Below are 22465 nucleotides of genomic sequence, written 5' to 3'. Positions count from 1 at the left end.
TACCTGGGGTCACATGTCTAGTATGAGGCAGAGTTTGGATGAAATCAGGCTGGTCTGACTTAATCAAGGCTCTCAAGAGCAAATGATAATATTAGCTAATATTTGTGTGTGTTAGTTGCTCAGTCATGTCCAACTCTTTGCAACCCCATGGACTGTAGCCTGCCAGGCTCCTCTGTCCATGGAACGCTTCAGGCAAGAATACTGGAGTGGGTAGTCATTCCCTTCTTCAGGGGATCTTCCTGACCCAGGGATCAAACCCAGGACTCCTGCATTGCAGGCAGATTCTTAACCTTATCTGAGCCACCAGGGATGCCTAGCTAATATTTACTGGGCTTTTATTATGTGTCTAGCAGCATTTTTCTAAGTGTTTTCTATGTGCTGATTCTTTCACTCTTCACAATCCAGTCTCTGAGGTAGGCAGCATGAGTAGTCCCATTTTACAGACAATGAAACTGAGGCCAGGAAAGTTAAGGCTGCTGGACCATCAGGCTCATAGGAAACCCGGGAGCTTTAGAAGTGACTGACTGCTAGTGAGCCCCGGGGCCTGTGTGTGAACCTGGCCCTCCCAGAGCCCCTGACCCGGGTACACTCACGGCTGCAGGTCTTGCCGTTGGGGTCCAGGGTGTAGCCCCAGCGGCAGCGGCAGTAGTAGCCCTCCTCCGTGTTGATGCATTCATGCTCACAGCCCGGCTTGCTCAGCGCGCAGTAGTTGATCCCTGAAGGGAGAAAGGGCAAACACTCCTTCAGGCTTGGGGCTTCTCCCAGGGCTGAGGTTGGCCCCTCCCAGTAAATATTCAGTAAGGAAGGTGCTCCACAGGACACAGACAGCATCTCCTGTTCTCCACAAGCTTGTCTGGAAGAACCTGGCACCTGGGGGGTATGTCCCTCTGCACTCTCCAGCAGGGGTCTCTTCCTCAATAGATGGCCAAAACGCTGGTGAAATGGGTTGAGTGCCACAGTTCCCAGTCCATCTGCTCCCAAGAATGATGGAAACGCTGGGAAAATTCAGTCTCTTCTTCCAGTTAACCTGATTACTAGGGCTCAAAGCATGTCACTGCTGCCGGCGGTGACATCTGACAACAACATGGGATGGCACAAGGCAGAATAAACAGCAACTGATCTTGCAAGATACCCAGTGATTCAGGAGAGGCAGGAAAAGGCAGTTACAGTAAGAAGGGTCCAAAGCGCCACTGGGTTCTAGGTGAGAGCGTGACACCATCCGTAATCAAGAAACTGGAGGAGACGCATCTCTGACGCTGGCCCAGGTTGTCACAGCTCTGTCCTATTCACCCCCATCCAAGCTGCATTTCTGCCAGCAGACATCGGCAGCATCACCACCAGCAGTCAATTAGCAGTTTCATTTTCTGGTAGAAAATGCTAAAACCACATGCTGGGTCAACCCCACCCCTGAGCTTGTGGAGGGCCTCTGTGAGACGGGTCACCAACCTCAGGGGCTGAGCTGGAGCCATTTAGCTGCATTGTTCTTTTTCCCGGGGATGTGGCAGACACTGTTGGTTGCCTTGCCAATAAGCATTACCCTGTCTTCCTGAAACCAGAACCCTGACCCCCCAAGGCATGAGTCATGAGTGGTATAAGCCAGCCTGGCAAGCATGTTCTCCTTTGCCAGGAATTGGTCTAGAGGTGGGAAGATGCCTAGTTCTCACCAACGAGACAGAAGAACTTACTGGGGCCCCTAGGAAAGACGTCTCTTCCTGAGAAGACAAAGATGTATGAAAAGAAATGAAATGAAACCCATACTCAAAGGACCTCAGACCATCCCATAAAGGGATGTGCCCTCCCATGTGACTGGTGGATGGAACTTTCCGTGTGCACAGAGAAGTGGCTGCAGACAGAGCATACGGAGAGAACTCCCATGACCTGCAGGGGCTGGCCTAAGAGAAGAGATGCCGCCACGAGTCACAGGCCCTGGGCACTCTCTCTGTACTTCATCCCTTCTGCACGAGGAGAGGCAGACTATTGTTAGCTGTGTGCAGTTTCTCAGTTCATCAACAGCCTCACCTGTGTGAAACAGAAGTGAATGTCAGAAAACAAGGAATGAGATTCAGTGAAGAAAAATAGACCTAGCAATAAAACACCAGCCACAGGCAAAGAGACAAAGAGCCAAATAAAGAGACACAGAACACAAAGGGCCCCACAGACTGGGCCCCACATAGTGTAGGACCTGCAGGAATCTCTCCATTACATCATCAGAGAAAAGTAAAATTATCTTCAGTAAGTGCTGTTCTAAAAAGCCAGCTGATCAGCCACTATGGAAAACAGTATGGAGGTTCCTCAAAAAAAAATTAAACATAGAATTACACATGATCCAGCAGTTCCACTACTGGGTTTATACCCAAGAGGACAGAAAGCAGGGCCTTGAACATATCTATGTTCACGGCATCTTTATTCACAATGAACCAAAGGTGGAAGCAGCCCAGTGTCTACTGAATGGATCAGCAAAATGTGGCAAATACAGAATGTGGAATATTATTCAGCCTCAAAAAGGAAGGAAATTCTGACATGGAATGAGCCTTATCGTAATTGAAATGAGCCAGTCACAGAAGGACAAATCTTGTAAGATTCCACTTACATGAGGAAGCTAGAGTAGGCAGTCATAGAGACGGAAAATAGAATGGTGGTTGCCAGGACTGGGGGAGAGAGGAATGGGGAGTTACTGTTTAATCAGTTCAGAGTTTCAGTTTGGGGAGATAAAGTTCTGGAGCTGGATGGTGAGGATGGTTGCGTAACAACAAAAATGTACTTAATGCCGCTGAAGTGAAGTGAAGTGAAAGTCCCCCATCGTGGTCGTGTCCAACTCTTCTCGACACCATGGACTACACAGTCCATGGAATTCTTCAGGCCAGAATACTGGAGTAGGTAGCCTATCCCTTCTCCAGGGGATCTTTCCAACCCAGGGATCGAACCGGGTCTCCTGCATTGCAGGCGGATTCTTTACCAACTGAGCTATCAGAGAAGCCCAAACTGTGCATTTAAAGATGGTTATAACAGTAAACTTTGTTCTATAGGCAATCACTTCAGTCATGTCCAACTCTTTGTGGCCCTGTGGACTTTCACCAGCCCATCTGCTCTGTCCATGGGATTCTCCTGGCAAGAATACTGGAGTTGAGTTGCCATGCCCTCCGCCAGGGGATCTTCCCGACCTAGGGATTGCACCCACATCTCATGCATTGCAGCAAGATTCTTTATCACTGAGTCACCCAGGAAGCCCCTTGTTCTGTATATTTTACCGCAACTTTTAAAGGGCCAACACTATCTTTAAGAAGGATTTAACATACTCTAATTAAATTCAGAAACATGAAGATTCTTGGGGCTTCCCTGGTAAATCAGTGGCAAAGAGTCCATCCCCCTGCCAAGGCAGGGGACATGGGTTCGATCCTTGGTCCACAAGGATCCCACGTGCCATGGAGCAACTAAGCCCATGGGCTACAACTACTGAGCCTGTGCTCTAGAACCTGGGAGCCGCAACTACTGAGCCCACCATGTACCACAGCCACAGAAGCCCGCAAGCTCCAGAGCCCATGCTGTGCAACAAGAGAAGCCCGCAAGCTCCAGAGCCCATGCTCTGCAACAAGAGAAGCCCGCAAGCTCCAGAGCCCAAGCTCTGCAACAAGAGAAGCCACCGCAGTGGGAAGTTCCAGCACCAAAACTAGAGGGTAGCCCCGGCTGGCCACAACCAGAGAAAGGCCCCCGCAACAAAAAAGACACAGCACAGTCAAAAATAAATAAATAAATAATTTAAAAACATAACGCTTCTTAAAAAGGTTAGCGCTCAGCTATCTGGCAAACAGCAGTTCCAAAATGCCTCTTCTCTGATAGTTCCTTGCCGCAGAGGTTGACCTGTAGAGCTCTGTCTTCTTTATGTGCTCGAATCACAGTTCTTCACAAGTATGTAAGTTACTTATTCCTTCACTCAGTATTCACTGGGTACCCACTATGCCCCCCACCTCTGGTCCAGTCTGCTCATTAACTGATGAGCTACCCATGGGCTGGGCTTGGGTGTGGGTTTATCTGGCAAAGCCCAGAGGGTCCAGTAACCCTGCGAGATAAGATGACTGGGCTGTCAGAAGGCCAACTAAATGGCGCATAAGTGCCAGCTCAAAAAGGAGCTGGAGACCTCACTGAGAAGGTAAGACATAAAAACGCGAAAGATCAGAGATAGGTCACTGCAGACTGTCATGCCCACTGAGTGGCACAGAGAGTCAGTTTTTGAAAGACAGGACAGGCTACAAAATGTTAAAGCAGAAAGTCATACTCCTTCAGTTTAGGAAATGGAGTTTTGGAGAAGCAAAGGAGTCTGTCCAAGGTCACATAGCCAGGATGGGTGACACTGCCAAGAATGGCCCCCCTTACTCAGTTCAATCTGTGCACCCAGTACCCTGCTGTTTAGAGTGTGATGCCTCCAGTGTGGGGGGAGCATCAGCCTCGGTGCCAGCGTGAGCAATCCTGGGGTCCCACCCACCTCTGACTTCACCTTGGGGACCCCGCCTAGACAGTCAGTCCTGGGCTCTATGTTCTGCACCTCTGCCTCAATAATTTATGCTTTAAGTCGATGACAGCACTTTCCAGAAAAAGAAATTATGCCTGGATGAGGACAAAGAACAAATCCAGGCCAAGAGTGTTCTCTTCAGTAGGATTGTGCCTTGAATTCCACCCCCCCACCCCGGTTTAATTGGATGATATCAAATTCCTTTGAAAAATAGATTTATTACATTTGCAAACAGCCCACATCCATCAACCGCCCATTAAACGTAAATGGCTGTACTCTGAGCTCGAGATCTTTAATGCCCTGAAGATCTTCAGACTCCTACCAACCAAGCCCAGATTTTAAACCCCATTTCTCTGCTTCCTGATCCCACGGAATGTTCCAGAGAGGCACTGAGTGCTCACTTTCCGTTAGCAGCTGTCTGCCATAATCGCCGGCGTGCACACATCAGGGCAGGGGTGGCTCTCAGAGGGATCTCGGCAGTGGAGGGCTGGGTTTGCAGCAAAGACAATGGAAAAAGTAACGATGAGGCAGGATGTCGGGAGAAGGGCTGATGAGGACGTTGGGCTTTAAGAAACAAATTCCATTTTTCTTGGATGAAAAACTAGGGCACCTGGCTGAAGAGGAAATGGAGCTCTCCCTGCATGAGTGTTAAGGACTCTGGGCTGGAGACAGGCCTGTCTCCAGGCTAATTTGTGGTGGTCACACTGCTTCCAAATGGTCACTTCCTCTCCACTTATCCTTCTGTTCTTGGCCTCCCTCCTCCCTTGATAACAATGCAAGCGCTGCCTTGGACCCTTCTCTTATTCCAAGTGCCTCTCCAGGCAGGATGTGGAGGGCGGGGCAGAGGGCAAGGGAATCTCAGATGACTGTAAGTGATGCCGAGCTTCAAGCCAGTTCCCCTCCACCAATGGCCACGTGCCCAGCTCCCTTCCTCCTCCCTCCACTAGCAACACACAGTGAAGCCTGCAACTCCAGTGACTGAGTTGGAGCAGATCTAATTTTCCCCCATGGAAGAGGTCTAGGTCCACAACTGAGTCCCACTGGTGCGTGATTTTTCCCTGGAGGTAGCCAGCCACTGACACGCTTGCCCCGAGAAAAAGGTGTACATAGCACAGAGAGGAGCGGCCGGGCTGGCCTCTCCCACGGACTGCATGCATGGGTGGTCTGATGGAAAATAGTCTATCTAATTGTTTTCACATTCTGAACCTCTCAGTTAAAATTCCCATCTGATGCCTGAACATCGCCAGAGTTTGCATCCAGGAAAGGTGGTGGGAATTCTCTTTTGTAAGAGAGGCTCAGTTGCAAAACATGGGCTCTGCCACCTTTAACCACCCTACAAGATCCCACATGTAGCAGAGTGAGCACGTGAGTCAGCAGGTGCTGAGGGCAGGCTGCGGCTTGTGGATTCCGTTCAGTAGCCCACCGTGCCTTTCAAAAAACAATGTGTGGTCAGCCTTTTGAAAATCCAGTCCTGTGGTGCAGAATACTGCTGTACCCACCACTAGGAAGAAGTGGATGAGAGATATGTCCCTCAGTGGGAGTTCCGGAGAGTTCTGTGAGTCAACAGTCGGGAGAATGGGGACAGTTCAGTGTGCATGTGTGTGGCCTAAATTTGGGAATGCTTTTTGAAAAAAATCACAACCTGTGTGCCTTACAAAGGCCACCTTTCTAACAGGATTAATTCAGATGATAGTTGCCATTTCTCCAGGATGATAAATCTCAGAGCTCCATGTACTCTTTCATCATTCACTAAATATTGGGTCACACCAGCATGCGGAATACTTGAGGTGTTGAGGATTCATGAGTGAGAAAAAGAGAAGAATTGCTGTCCTTGTAGACCTTCCATTCCAGGGGGTCTCTCGGGGACAGGTCACTTAAAGAGATCCCACTGGAGGTTCATGCTCTCGACCCCCCGTCAAGCCCTCTGAGGTGCCAGAGGACACCATCTGAGCCACTCAGCACATCCTTAATACCACCCTGCTGACACCAAGCACCTCTCCAATGCTGCGAGGATGCCCCAGAGTCTCCTAATTTTTTTCTTCCTTTATATCAAGGAAACATGCAATGTCCCCCTTCTTAGTGGCCCTCAAGGGTCTCATCTTGAGACATCCCTGGTGGTCCAGCGGCTAAAACTCTGAGCTCCCAATGCAGGGAGCCTGGGTTCCATCCCGGGTAAGGGTACTAGATGCCACATACTAAGATCCTGCATGCTGCAACAAAGATCAAAAATCCGGCGTGCTGCAGCTAAGACCCGGCACACTCAAATAAATAAAAGTAAACATTAAATTTAAAAAGTGTCTCATCAGGTAGGACCGGAAGAAACCAGCTCCTTTTCCCTCCAACTCTGGACCCAGCTTTTTCTTTCTCAAAGTCCCAACTACACGTTGTGAGGGTAAGGAGGTGGGGGCATGCGTCCTCATTTCAGATAGGCGAGAGCTTCAGCTGGTGCCTCGACTTCACTGAAGGAAACCAGTGGGTAAACCCAGGCTATGCACGGGCTCAAAATCACCCCCATCACAGGATCAGGTGAGATAAAAGGTAAAATAAGGGGCAGAATGATGTCAGCGAGCACAAATGCTGAGAACAGGTACACCTGCTGGAGATCTGCAAGAAAAAGGAAAGCCAACGTGGCCATCTGTGGAACAAGCCCTCTTCCACACGCAGTGCAGCTTACTTCTGCAGGTCTTCTGATCTGGATTCAGGGTAAAGCCTTTCAAGCAGCGGCAGGCATAGGAATCATCTGTGTTAACACACTCGTGCTGGCATCCATGGTGAGGTGACGCGCAGTAGTCTATCTCTGCAAAGAAAGAAGAATCATAATGATGAACCAAACCAGGAATCTAGCACAGGAAAACCAAAGGACTCACAGTCTTAACTTTCCCTAAACAGATACATTCCTGTGACCTCAAACACTCAAAACCCTCAGGCCATCGAGGGATCTCTCAATGAAGCTATTTCTGTGTTGAGGGGATACGGCCTCCCAGGAAGAGGAGTTTCTTGACATATTACAAGATGTTTATGCCTTGTGAAGAGGCTGTTCTTGTGCTGGTTCATGTCAGAGCCACCAAAACGTAAGCATTGTTTGCTGTGTCGCAGGCTGGGACGAGGGAGCCTGGCTGAATGTTTCACAGAAGGCGTGCAACTCAAACAGCGACTTCAAACCACTCGACTGAGTGGGACACTCAGCCAAGCAGGATACGAAATCAAATCCTGGAAAAATGGAGGCCTGAAAGTGAAAGGCATCCTTTGAGGCAAAACACCCCCCTGTTACATTATTGGCCTCATCTGCACTTAAATCACATCAAGATTTCACATCTCTGGGTATACAATGTTGCTGTTTTAGTCACTAAGTCATGTCCGACTCTTGGGTGACCTCATGGCCTGTAGTCCATCAGGTCTTCTGTCCATGGGATTATCCAGGCAAGAATACTGCAGTGGGCTGCCACACCCTCCTCCAGGGGATCTTTCTGACCCAGGGATCGAACCCAGGTAGGCAGATTCTTTACCACTGAGCCACCAGCGAAGCCCAGGTACATATTAATTTAAACCAAAATAGAAAAAAAGGTCTCATGGAATTTTTAATAATGAGATATTACTGTGTAAGTATTTTGTAAATATGGAATGGGACTCTTCTACTGATGGGTCTGAAACTTGAATGCATTGTCTAAAATTGCTTGAAATAAGTGGCCACTGATGGGGTCTTATGGAGAAGGAAACGGTAACCCATTCCAGTGTTCTTGCCTGGAGGATCCCATGGACGGAGAAGCCTGGTAGGCTACAGTTCATGGGGTCGCAAAGAGTCGGACATGACTGAGCGACGGAACGGAATGGATAGGGTCTTAAGAGAAGTCTTTTTGTTTCGATGAGGGTTTTCATTGTTTCAAGGAACATATGAACTACATATATCATTTTCATAATGAAGCATTTGGTATAAATGAATTCTCCCAGCCTATACCAAAGGAAACAAAATGAGGAGAAAAGTGCACAGTATTCTCAAAAGGAAAAATATTGAGAGGATGCCAACTCTTCCCAATTTAAAGTCATGGAAAATTTTAAACATTAAAAAAAAAGAACAGAATAGTATAATAAATCCACGTGCATATCACTTGGCTTCAAGAAAATCGATCTACAGCAAACCTTGTTTCCTGTATACTCCCATATCCCATGCTAAGATGCCATATAACTTGAAGCTAAACCCCAGATGTTATATAATTTTGTCCATAAATATTTCATAATATCCTTAAAAGACTGGAACTCTTTAAACATTTAACTGCAATACCACAATCACCTATAAAGTATTTTTTAAAAACTTTCTTATTTGGAAATGATTTTAAATTTACAAATGTTACAAACATAAAAATACAAGCAGACAGGTAAAAGAAGCACCTGTGGACTCTCTATCCAGACTCATCCACTGTTCATATTTACCCCATCTGCTTTATCATTTGTTCATCTCTCTGAATTATTTGAGAGTAACTGAACTGAACTGAACTGAAAGGTATACATTAGTTGTTTAGTCGCTCAGTCGTGCCCAACTCTTTGCGACCCTGTGGACTGTAGCCCACCAGGCTCCTCTGTCCATGGAATTTTCCAGGCAAGAATACTGGAGTAGGTTGCCATTTTCTTCTCCAAAGCTATACATATCGCCACCCTTTTTCCTTAAACACAGCTTGTACTTCCTAAGAGTAGGTATAAGTTCAGTTTAGTCGCTCAGTAATGTCCGACTCTTTGCAACCCCATGAACTGCAGCATGCCAGGCCTCCCTGTCCATCACCAACTCCTGGAGTACACCCAAACCCATGTCCATTGAGTCAGTGATGCCATCCAACCATCTCATCCTCTGTCGTCCCCTTCTCCTTCTGGCCTCAATCTTTCCCAGCATCACGGTCTTTTCAAATGAGTTAGCTCTTCGCATCAGGTGGCCAAAGTATTGGAGTTTCAGCTTCAGCATCATTCCTTCCAATGAACACCCAGGACTGATCTCCTTTAGGATGGACTGGTTGGATCTCCTTGCAGTCCAAGGGACCTTTAAGAGTCTTCTCCAACACCACAGTTCAAAAGCATCAATTCTTTGGCACTCAGCTTTCTTTATAGTTCAACTCTCACATCCATACATGACTACTGGAAAAACCACAGCCTTGACTAGATGGACCTTTGCTGACAAAGTAATGTCTCTGGTTTTCAATATGCTGTCTAGGTTGGTCATAACTTTCCTTCCAAGGAGTAAGCGTCTTTTAATATCATGACTGCAATCACCATCTGCAGTGATCTTGGAGCCCAGAAAAATAAAGTCAGCCACTGTTTCCACTGTTTCCCCATCTATTTGCCAGTGATATAACCACAGTGTAGCCATAACTTCATAAATTTACATTTATACAAAACTTTTATTTAATCTACCATCCACATTTTAGTCTTCTCAGTTGATCTAATAGTATTCTTTATAGTATTTTTTACCCTCTAGTATAGAATATAGTAAAGGGTCAGGGATTATATCTAATTTCATGTATGCTTAGTCTCCTTTAATCTGGAAACCATGTTGCCTATTGTGGCCATTTAAATTAAAATGGAATGGAAACAACCTAAATGCCCACTGACAGATGAATGGATAAAGAAGATGTGGTGTATGCTGTTGCTGATGTGGTGTATATATGTATATAAATAATGGAATATTATTCAGCCATAAAAAAGAATGAAATAATGCTGTTTGCAGCAACATGGATGAACCTAGGTATTATTGTATTAGGTGAAGTAAGTCAGAAAGAGAGAGACAAATACCATATGATAGCACTTACATGTGGAATCTAAAACACAACAGAAATGAACATATCTATGAAACAGAAACATACTCACAGACGTAGAGAACAGACTTGTGGTTGCCAAGGGAGAAGGGTGGTGGGGAGGGAAGGATTGGGGGTTTGGGATTAGTAGATGCAAACTAGTATGTATAAGATGGATAAACAACAAGTGCAGAGCACAGGGGACTATATTCAATATCCTGTGATAAACCTTAATGGAAAAGAATATGAAGGGCATATATACATATAGCTGAATCACTTACTGTACAGCAGAAATTAAGCATAATATTGTAAATCAACTATGCTTCAATAATTTTTTTAAAATTAAAAACATTCCATTTTACATTTGTGTGTATTTTCCATTGTACTGAAAATATAGGTACAAAGTGACATTAACATTATATATACTTATCATTTCATATATTTATATGTGTATATGTATAATTTCAAAGTAAGAATAATAATTCTATTAATGCTAGGACTGCTGGAAACAGTTAAAGCTCTTTTGTTTTTGGATATCTGCCACTTGGAGTGTAACATCAATATATTCCATGCCCATCACTTAAAATAATTCTCTTGGTGATTATGCCAACAACCTGATTTACAGTTAGGCTCATTTGCTTCAATTTGTGTTCTGTAGGCAATTCTCCAACACCAATTTAGAGCCCTGTAATTTAATTCAGTTCTGACACTAACTGCTGCTGCTGCTGCTAAGTCACTTCAGTCGTGTCCGACTCTGTGTGACCCCATAGACGGCAGCCCACCAGGCTCCCGTCCCTGGGATTCTCCAGGCAAGAACACTGGAGTGGGTTGCCATTTCCTTCTCCAGTGCATGAAAGTGAAACTCTTTGTGACCCCATGGACCTCAGCCTACCAGGCTCCTCCATCCATGGGATTTACTAGGCAAGAGTACTGGAGTGGGGTGCCATTGCCTTCTCCACTGACACTAACTACCTATAGTTAATATAAGTCTCACAAGGTAAAGTGTAAGGTCCCCAACAAGACTTCCCTTACTTTAGACACCGGTTTTCAGGGTGGTGCCCAGCCTACCTTCACTTCTGCACAGCCACCTACAATCCTGGGGCTTCCCACAACTAGTTCCTCTCAGTAGAACTCAGGAAAGTGCTATACTTATAGTTTCCATAATCAAGATGGTTTTAACTCTTCCTTTCCAATCTAGATTTCATTTCTTCCTTTCTTTTTCACTTCCTTATTACAATGGTTAGAACCTTAGTTGCTCAGTTGTGTCCAACTGTTTGCAGCCCCATGGACTAGTCCATGGAATTCTCCAGGCCAGAATACTGGCAAGGGTAGCCTTTCCCTTCTCCAGGGGATCTTCCCAACCCAGGGATCCAACCCAGGTCTCCTGCATTGCAGGCGGATACTTGACCAGCTGAGCCACAAGGGAAGCCCTCAGAACCTTACAGGCTGTGCTAAATAGAAGTGGTGAGAGTGGGTATCCTGTTTTACTCCTCATCTAATAAGGAAAGCATTCGATCTTTCAACAGTGAGCATTACGTTAGCAGATAATTTTTTTACTGATGCACTTTATCAGACTGAGGCAGTTCTCTTCAATCCTAGTTTGCTGAGAGTTTGTTTTGTTTTTTTTTAACCATAAATGAGTGTCAGGTCTTGTCCAGTGCTCTTTCTGTATGTACTGGATTGGATCATACAGTTCCTGCTTTTTGTATGTTAATGTTTTAAATTTCATTAATCAAGCTTTGGATATTAAATCATCCTTGAATTTCTGGGATATATCTCAGGAAGTATTATCCTCTTCATATATTATGGAATTTGATTGCTAAAAATAAAGATCTTTTGCATGTATTTCATGAAGGATATTTGTGTCATTTTCTTTTCTTATAATGTCCCTTTCTGGGTTTGGTATCATGCAGGCCTTATAAAATAAGTTGAAGAATGATCCTTTTTCTCCCATTTTCTGGAAGAATTTGTATAAAACTGGCATTAGTTCTTCCTCAAATGGTATAAATTGGTAGAACTTACCAGTTAAGTCAGCTAGCCCTGGAATTTTCTTTGTGGGAAGGTTTATAAGTACAAGTTCAATTTCTTTTACTAGAGAGAGGCCTATTCAGATGATCTACTTCTTCTTGAGTTCGTTTTAGAAGTTTGTGAATCCAACAACATGTAAAAAAGATTATACACCACGACCAAGTTGGAGTCATGTCAGAATCACAAGGCTGGCTCGGCACACACCAATCAATATGATACACCACATCAACAAAAGTAAAGTAAAAAATCACATGATCATTTCAACAGATGCAGAAAAAGCATTTGATGAAATTCAACATTCACTCACGATTAAAAACTCTTACCAAAGTGATTATAGAGGCTATTTATGACAAACCCACAGCTGACATAATACTCAATGGTGAAAAGCTGAAAACCTTCCCACTAATATCTGGAACTAGACAAGGATGCCCATTCTCACCACTTCTATTGAACATAGTACTGGAAGTCCTAGCCACAGCTACCAGAAAAGAGAAAGAAATAAAAAGTATCCAAATTGGAAGGGAAAAGGCAAATATATGTCAATATATGCAGATAAGATAATACTATATATTTAAAAACCTAAAAACTCGACACAAAGCTAACGGAACTGACAAATTCAGCAAGTGGGATACAAGATCAACATACAGAAACTGGTTTTCTTTCTTTACAGTAACAGTGAAATGTCAGAAAGGGAAAGGAAAAAGGCAATTCCTTTTAAAAAAGGAATTACATCAAAAAAAGGTAAGACACTTAGAATAAACCTGACCAAGGAGGTGGAAGATTTATATGCTGAGAACTATAAAACATTGTTAAAGGAAACTGAAGATGACTTAGAGAAGTGAAAAAATATCCCATTTCTATTGGATTAGAAGGATTAATATTATTAAGATAGCCATACTACTAAAAGCAATTTACAGATTTAATATGATCCCCACCAAATTACTCATGATATTTTTCACAGAACTATATAAAACCTAAAATTTTTTCATATAAAACCTAAAATGTATATGGAAGCATAAAGATTCCTAAGCCATCCTGAGGAAAAAGAACAAAGCAGAAGACATAAGACTTCAGAAAATAACCATAAAGCTACCATAATCAAAACAGCATGGGGAACTCTCCTGGTGGTCAAGTGGTTAAGACTCTGCACTCCCAATGCAAGGGGCCTGGGTTCAATCCCTGGTCAGGGAACTAGATCCCACATGCTGCAACTAAAGATCACATGCCGCAACTAAAGATCCTGCATGCTATAACTAAAGGTCCCGTAGGCTGCAACAAAGATTGAAGATCCCATGTGCTGCAACTAAGATCCAGCATAGCCAAATAAATTAATTAATTAAAATAAAATATTTTTAAAAATCAGCATGGTATTAGCACAGAAACAGACATATGAGTCAATGGAACAGAATAGATAGCCCAGAAATACACGGATACCTATGGAGAAAAGAGGTAAGAATATACAATGGGGAAAAGACAGTCTCTCCAGCAAGTAGTGCTGGGAACGTTGGACAGCCGCATGTAAATCAATGAAGTTAGAACATAACCTTATACACACAATAATAAACTCAAAAATAGCTTAAAGACTTAACTACAAGACATCATAAAATTTCTAGAAGACAACATAGGTAAAACATTCTCTGACATAAATCATATCAATGTCAATCTCCCAAGACAACAGAAATGAAAGCAAATATGAACAAATGGGACCTAATCAAACTTATAAACTTTTGTACAGCAAAGGAATCATAAACAAAATTAAAAGACAAGCTATGGGTTGGGAGAAAAAAATATTTGCAAATGATGTGACCAACAAGGGCTTAATTTCCAAAATATACAAACAGCTCACACAATTCAATAACAAAAACCAAACAACCCAATCAAAAAATTGGCAGAAGACCAAATTAGACATCAGGGACTTTCTGGGTGGTGCTAGTGGTAAAGAACTCTCCTGCCAATGTAGGAGACGTAAGAGATACAGCTTTGATCCCTAGGTCGGAAAGATTCTCTGGAGGAGGGCACGGCTACCAATTCCAGTATTCTTGACTGAAGAATCCCATGGACAACAGTCAGACACTACTGAAGTGACTTAGCATGGATACACGCAAATAGGCATTTCTCCAAAGAAGACATACAGATGACCAACATCATTAATTATTACAGAAATGGAAATCAAAACTACAATGCGGTACCAGCTCACACTGGCCAGAAAGGCCACCATTAAAAAGTCTACAAATAGCAGATGCTGGAGAGGGTGTGGAGAAAAGGGAATCCCTCTTACACTGTTGGTGAGAATGTAAATTGATGTGGCCACTATGGAGAACAATATGAAGGTTCCTCAAAAAACTGAAAATAAAGTTGCCATAAGATCCAGCAATCCAACTCCTGGACACACATCCAAATGAAACTATATTTCAAAGAGATACATGCACTCCAAATTTCATAGCAACACTATTTACAATAGCCAAGACATGGAAACAATCTACATGCCCATTGACAGATGAACGAATAAAGATATGGTATATATACACACAGTGGAATATTACTTGGCCATAAAAAAGAGTGAAATAATGTCATTTGCAGTTACATAGATGGATCTATAGATTATCATACTAAGTGAAGCCAGAAAGAGAAAAACAAAAACCATGTATCACTTTATATCTGGAATTTTAAGTATGACACAGGGAACCTACCTATGAAACAAAAAGACTCACAGAGAGAACAGACCTGTGGTTGCCAAGGGTGAGGGAATGTAGGGGAGGATTACATTGGAAATTTGGCATTAGCAGATGTAAACTATTGTCTATAGAAAAGATAAACAACAGGCCCTATTGTATAGCACAGGGAACTATATTCAATATCCTATAACAAACCATAATGGAAAAGAAAAAAATGAGTAGTTTGGGTCTTTCAAGGAATTTGTCTATTTAATCTAAGTTGCTGAAGTTCCTGGCATACATTTGTTCATTAATTTCTCTTATTATCCTTTCAATGTTTATAGGATCTATAGTGATGTCCACTCTCTCATTCCTGATGCTGTCTTCTCTCTTTCCTGCCCCCTGACCAGTCTGGCTACAGAGTCATCAATTTTACTAAATCTCAGAAACACCGCTTTTTGATTTTACTAGTTTTCTCTGTTGGTTACCCATCATCTGTTTCTTTAATTTCAGCTCAGATATTTATTTCTTTTGCACATCAATTAATTATGTGAAAAAGCGCTGACCTCACTATTCATTAACTCATTCACTTATTCATTTAATGAATATTGTCTGACCGTCTGTCATAGGTCAGGCAGTGGAACCAGCAGAGGGCAAAAAGGTACAGTCCTTCCCCTCATGGAGCTAATAGGAGTCACTTATAATTTCTTACAATGGAACAGACTGTTCATTAATCAAATAACAGCAATGAATAAACATTTATAAGTTGGACATACATAATTTTATAAAGAAATGATAACTAAAGACATAATAAAGTAATGAGAAAGAGTTTTCTCCTATTAAGTCAGCAAAAAAATTTTACAGGCAATTTTATGGTATAGCGTAAAAACTGGTACAAAGGTTTTGGAAAATAATTTTGTAATATACATCAAAAGCCTTAAAAGTGTTAATAACTTTTGACTCAATACATTTCCTTTCATGTTTTGTTCCTAAGAAAATGAACAGAAATGCAAAGATCTTAACTATTCAAGAACATTTATCACAATACAATTTGAATAGTTAAAGTGCTGAATAAACTGTGATACATACATACGATATTACACAGACATTAAAATGTTTTCGATAAAGTTTAAATGACACAGGAAAATGCTCATGATTTTATGTTATGCTGAGATTAGTTGTTCAGTTGTGTCCAGCTCTTTGCGACCCCATGGACTGTAGCCCGCCAGGCTCTTCTGTCCATGGGATTCTCCAGGCAAGAATACTCAGTCCAACAGGGTTGCCACACCCTCCTCCTGGGGATCTTCCCAACCCAGGGACTGAACCCAGGTCTCTTGCATTGTGGGCAGATTCTTTACTGTCTGAGCCATCAAGGAAGCCCTTTATGTTACAGTATATGATCTCAACTCTATAAAAATACATACATATGCATTAAAAAGAAAGGCCAAGAGAAATGTAGCAAATCAGTATTAACAATGGTTATTGGTGGGTAACAAGATTACAGATCATTTCATGCACTTTCATTTCTAACTATTCAGTTTTCTACAATGAGTCTATATTACTTTTGCATTAGAAAAAGGTTAAAAATAAATATATACATACATAATCATGAACTAGTTGCTATGGATAATGGCAGAAGTAAAATAGAATAAAGAACGACGTGGGAGGTGACCAGTGTTTGGAGAAGAAAATAATCAGAGAACCTGCTGGGAACAATACGTATTGCTTTTGATGTCTATAGCAGACATACAAGATACAGGCAAACAAAGCCAGCTTGTTTGGGAAGTGACTATGAGCTTCCAGGTAATGCAGGAAATGGGGGAGATAGGAAGCAAATGGATAACTGTGAAGCGGGCAAGCTATATGCGCCACGGACCACGCCATCTACCTCACCATCTCTCACTGTATTCTAGTCATATGAACTTCCTTGCTGTTCCTGAACACTGCCAGACATCAGTTTCTGCCTCAGGACCTTTGCACCACTGCTGTGTTTCCTTGGCTTCAAAAGTCTCTCCCTTCTCTCACCTCCTTCAAGTCTTTGACCAAATGGGACACTCTTGCTGAGATCTGTAATCCTCTGTCACTCTGCTCCAATAGATTGTATGCTCCATAAGGACAGGAGGTCCTTGGTCTGTTTTATTCACCACTGTATACCCAGTGTCTACAAAAAATATCTGGGATATAGTAAGTGACCAATAGATATTTGTTGAATAAATAAATGGTTATTGGCATTTCTCTTAATGGAGTGCTCTCTGAAAGTTTAGATGTGCAAACATTGCCCACTAAGGCCTAACAAGGAGTCACTAAGAGTGGAAGACAGCTCATCGGCCCTCCTTGATGCTTCTTCCTGCCAGGCTGTTTAAACACATCCCCCCAGGAGGATCTCAGTTGAGACATTCAGCCAGTTACAAACTCAACCAATGATTCTTTCATCCAGCACACATTTCTCCATCTGGTCTACAGGGCACAGGGATCTCTTTAGGAAACCAGTAGACTGTCTATTAGAGTCTAGCTAGTGTCCCACATTTTCTATGCCTGGCTAGTCTACTAAATTAAATAATTTATGCTATGACTCATTCTTAGTGACCAAGAAAACGTGAGTCGCTTAATTTGATCTGTTGGTCTCAAAGTGCAAGAAAGTGGTGATCAGCTCAGTGTAAGGACTCCCTTTCTAAGAGTCAGAGCTGTACAAAATGGAACATACTGCAGGGGATGTGGTGAGGGTCCTGTCACTAGGGGTATTCAAGTGGAGGCTGGATGATGACATGGTGAGGATATTGTAGGATGGGTGGTTGGACTAGAAGTAGGTTGAACCTGAAGGCCTCTTCCAATTGGGTCTTTTTTTTTTTAAATCATTTATTTTCTTTTCCATTATAGTTTAACACAGGATATTAAAGAGTTCCCTATGCTATACACAAGAACTTTGCTGTTTATCCATTCTATATATAATCGTTTGCATCTGATAGTCACAGACTCACAACACACCCCTCTCCATCCCTCCCTCCCCCTTGGCAACCATAACTTGTTCTCTGTATCTGTGAGTCTGTTTCTGGAGATAAGGTCATTTGTGTCATATTTCAGATTCCACATATAACTGCTATCATATGGTATATATCTTTCCATTTCTGACTTACTTCACTTAGTATGATAATCTCTAGGTCCATCCATCTTTCCATAAGTGGCATTATTTCATTCTTTCTTATGGCCAAGAAATATTTCATCGTATATATGCGCCACATATTCTTTATCCATTCATCTGTCGATGGACAGTTAGGTTGTTTCCACATCTTGGCTATTGTGAATAGTACTACTGTGAACATAGGGGTGCATGTATCTTTTTAAATTATAGTTGTGTTTGGATATATGCCCAGGAGTGGGATTGCTGGATCACACGGCAACTCTGTTTACCAGCCGAGAGTCTTTGATTCATGCACACAGGTCTCACATTGTAGACTGTAGGAAGTGGCACATTGGAAACGGTAGGAAGATACTGGGGCTCAACAGGTTAATGAAAAGCCGTCCAGGAAACTCAAAGACTGATCTCTTCTGTTTCATCTACTGTATGATGTGCCTGTGGGCTCAGTCGCATCTGATTCTTTGTGATCCCGTGGACTGCACTCTGCCAGACTCCCAGGAAGATCCCACATGGCACAGAGCAACTATGCCCATGGGCCACACTATTGCGCCTCTGCTCTAGAGCCTGGGAGCCACGACTACTGAAGCCTGCAAGCCCACGAGAGAAGCCACCACAATGAAAAGCCCTCATATCGCAACTGGAGAGTAACTCCCACTCTGCACAACTAGAGAAAAGTCCACGCAGCAACGAAGACCTATCACAGAGTCTTCTACATAAATATTTATGTATTTTAAAACACATAAATATTTTTTAAAAAGTGATTGCCAGGGGCAGGGGGTGGGGAAAGTGGGGAAAGTGGAGGAGGGGCAAATTACTGTTTAATGGGCAGAGTTTCAGTTTAGGGAGATGAAAAGTTCTGGAGTCGGATGGTGGTGATGGTCGTACAACAACATGAATGCATTTGACGCCACTGAACTGCACACTTAAAAATGGTTACAACAGTAAATCTCATGTATATTTTACCGTAATAAAAAAAAAGTTTTGCCAATATTTTGCAAATTGATGGCACATGCATATTTACAGCCTTCTCCTGTCTAGAAAATATTCAGATAGATTTGTATGGGATGCTGTAGGGTAAGGAACTGATATAAAAGGTGGTGCTTTTTTGAATGCTACTTACATATTTTAATTATATGATTTGTTCAGGAACATAAAGCTCTATTATGTACATTCTGGCTTCATCGTAAATTAATCATGCTTGGTATATTATTAGATTGACTAGTCTACCTTTTTTAGACAATAATTGCACACTTACTAATTGGATTAGCTTTCAAATATATTTCTGATTAAAAATAAAGACTCAAAATTAGAGAACTAAGTTTTTTTTTTATTTCATTTTTTGCAAGTTATTGAGGAATGGAAAGAGATTGTTTTAAATCTCTCAATATCACAGCAGTGGCCAGGCTCTGGCTTGACTGGACGCCAACGCGATACCTCGTTAATTACTAACAGGATCCCTGCCTTGATATCTGAGCTCCTACCTCCATCCTGTGTGTCTGTCCTCTTAACCGTTCCCGTTTCTCAGCTTGCGTTCCTGTTTTTGTCATAGATCTGGAACATTCCCAGGTGTCTCGGTTCTTACAACCGTGCTGCCTGTCGCCCACGCTCACAGCCCCCCGAGTCCTCCAGGGGTCTCTGCTCTCATGCCAGTCCCTTCCCCAGGTCGGGCTCCCTGCCCTGCCCCAAGCACAGCAAGAAGGGGACCCTTCTAGGGGACACATCTCCCAGAGGCTGACTGCCTAGCTACTCTTCTCGGCTCACACACACGGGCGGTCCCCTTCTGGGTCTTGACTCCAACAAGGTGGAGAGACAGCTGACCTGCCGGCCTCTGTGCCTAGCCGGTGAGACCTCCCAGCCAGACAGTCCCTGGCACCCCTCCCACCACCCCTGACTCTCAGCTGGACACCTCTCCCAGGCCCCCTGCGCTGCGCTGTCTACTTCTAGGGCCTCCTGGGTTCTGCTCCCCTCGGGCTTGTCATTCTCTGCATCCTGGGAGATTCTGGGCTACAAGACATGCTGACGGTGAGGCTCTGGTACCAGGGGCTGGGGTGAGATCAGGTGAGCCTGGCCCAGGAAGGCGTTCTGTAAGGGCAGCAAGGAGACTGGATGGCACCCGCGCCTTCCTCTCGGCCTCATCCCGGGTGGCAGCAGCATCCCCACCTCTTCTAGTCCAACTGGCCTCCTCCTTCCCTTTACTCCTGCTGAGAGTCTTGTCTGCATCACCCCGGGAGCTTTCAGTCATGTAACACCTTGCCGGTGACTGAGCTGCTCTGCCTGGCTTGTGTTCCCAACCAACCTCCAGTGGACGTACTGAATATTGAATTTTTCCTGCCCTATTAAATTCAGTCCAGGCATGTGGTATATGCTCAGTTCAGTTCAGTCGCTCAGTCGTTTTCAACTCTTTGCAACCCCACGGACTGCAACACTCCAGGCCTCCCTGTCCATCACCAACTCCCAGAGCTTGCTCAAACTCATATCCATCGAGTCGGTGATGCCATCCAACCAGCTGATCCCCTGTCATCCCCTTCTCCTTCTGCCTTCAATCTTTCCCAGCATCAGGGTCTTTTCGAATGAGCTGATTCTTCGAATCAGGCGGCCAAAGTATTGGAGTTTCAGCTTCAGCATCAGTCCGTCCAATGAATATTCAAGTATATGCTCATAAGTCCCAATTTAAAGTCTTTGAAGCCAGTGTCATCCCTTAAAAGAATTGCTTGGCACCAGGCCACGAGCTAAATGGTTTAGATGAATTCTCTTATTTAGTCTTCAAGACAACACTAGGAAATAGGCGGTAATACTTCCCCTATAACAGTTGAGGCAACTGAGCATCAACAACTTGCCAAGAGCACCCCGCAAAAACAGATGATCTGGGGTTGGAAGTGCCCTTTGTGCCAATGGCCTCCACTTTGATTGATAGAACTGACTCATCAGCCCAGCAACCACAAGCCCCTGCACGCTACCTTGGCTGAGGATGCTGGCTCATAGTGCAGGCCATTCACAAAGGAAAGGAGACTAGGGACAGCCCAGTCCATTCACACATTGATTCTTTCAATAAGCAACTGTAGGCCAGTCACATGCCAGGCGTGGCACACTGAGTCTGTCTGGCTGATATTTTTGCACATCTTACCTCCTCCCAGCCACCTCCACCTCACTCTTCTTTACCTGGCTCTGCCTTCAAGACTCAGCCAAGATATCTTCTCTAGGAAGGACCTGGCCTTCTTCATTGCTACTGGCATGTGGTTTGGGCTCCAGAAATCCATGCTTTGACTTCCTGTGTCCCTTATAGTTCCATCCTCCACCCCTGATGCCAGCTCTGATGTGTGTTTGAGATGCAGGGATTGAAGAGCCACCAGTCTTCCCAGGTGGCTCAGTGGTAAAGAATCCACCTGCCAACGCAGGAGACACAGGAGACGCAGGTTCGATTCCTGGGTCGGGAATAGTCCTTGGAGAAGGAAATGGCAACCCACTCCAGTATGCTTGCCTGGAAAATCCCATGAACAGGGGAGCCTGGTGGGCTACAGTCCATGGGGTTGCAAAAGGGTTGGACACGACTGAGAGACTGGACACATGACAGGCACAGGGACGGAAGACCAAGGTGACGTTTCAGGAGTTTGGGGGATGCTTTTTAAAACTATGCAGGCACATTCCTGCTTTACATAATAGATGCTTTTAGAAAGGTTGCAGGTACATGACCTTTTTATGAATTGAAATCCTGTTTTCCAATTGATGTATGCTTCAGAGGTGACATTCTAAATTGCTGTTAAACTTCACTTTTTAAAAATGCTGGGTCCTAGTACTTTAAAAACAAACTTCTCTCCAGTGAACTTTTCTGTAGCATGATGATTATCCATATACAATCCCTTGAATGTTCTGACATAGCTTCACATTCAAAAGAATGGTTTTGGAATCCTTTGGCAAAAGGAGCAACGACCCTCGGCTTATAAACTGGTCAGATTTGGGGAGGTCAAATTAATTGTGATGTGGATGTGCATGCGTGCATGCTCAGTCACTTCAGTTGTCTCTGACACTGCAATCCCATGGATTGTAGCCCACCAGGCTCCTCTCTGTCCATGGGGATTCTCCAGGCAAGAATACTGGAGTGGGTTGCCAAGCTCTTCTCCAGGGTATATTCCTGACCCAGGGATTGAACCTGTGTCTCCTGCATTGTAGGCAGATTCTTTACCATTGAGCCACTGGGGAAGCCCTGTGGAGGTGTATGCTGCTGCTGCTAAGTCACTTCAGTCGTGTCCGACTCTGTGTGACCCCATAGACGGAAGCCCACCAGGGTCCCCGTCCCTGGGATTCTCCAAGCAAGAACACTGGAATGGGTTGCCATTTCCTTCTCCAATGTGTGAAAGTGAAGTCG

At 43.8% G+C, this 22465-nt stretch overlaps 1 protein-coding gene across 2 annotated transcripts in view; it reads right to left on the bottom strand.

The window, feature by feature from the left end:
• MATN2 (matrilin 2) overlaps positions 1 to 22465 on the bottom strand; it is a 166806-nt gene that overhangs the window by 32711 nt on the left and 111630 nt on the right. For both annotated transcript variants that reach the window (XM_055431892.2, XM_055431891.2), the window contains exons 7-8: positions 7182 to 7304; positions 594 to 716 (exon numbers count right to left, since the gene is read on the bottom strand). In XM_055431892.2, coding sequence (XP_055287867.2) covers positions 594 to 716; positions 7182 to 7304 — 246 coding nt within the window. The remainder of the gene's footprint in view (positions 1 to 593; positions 717 to 7181; positions 7305 to 22465) is intronic.

This window comes from Moschus berezovskii, chromosome 16 (genome assembly GCF_049115385.1).
Source record: "Moschus berezovskii isolate FMDL1 chromosome 16, NW_MosBer_1.0, whole genome shotgun sequence".
In the NCBI taxonomy this organism is placed as follows: domain Eukaryota; kingdom Metazoa; phylum Chordata; class Mammalia; order Artiodactyla; family Moschidae; genus Moschus; species Moschus berezovskii.
The sequence above is the reverse complement of the archived record's forward strand: the minus strand, read 5'-3'. Positions and strand labels throughout refer to the sequence as shown.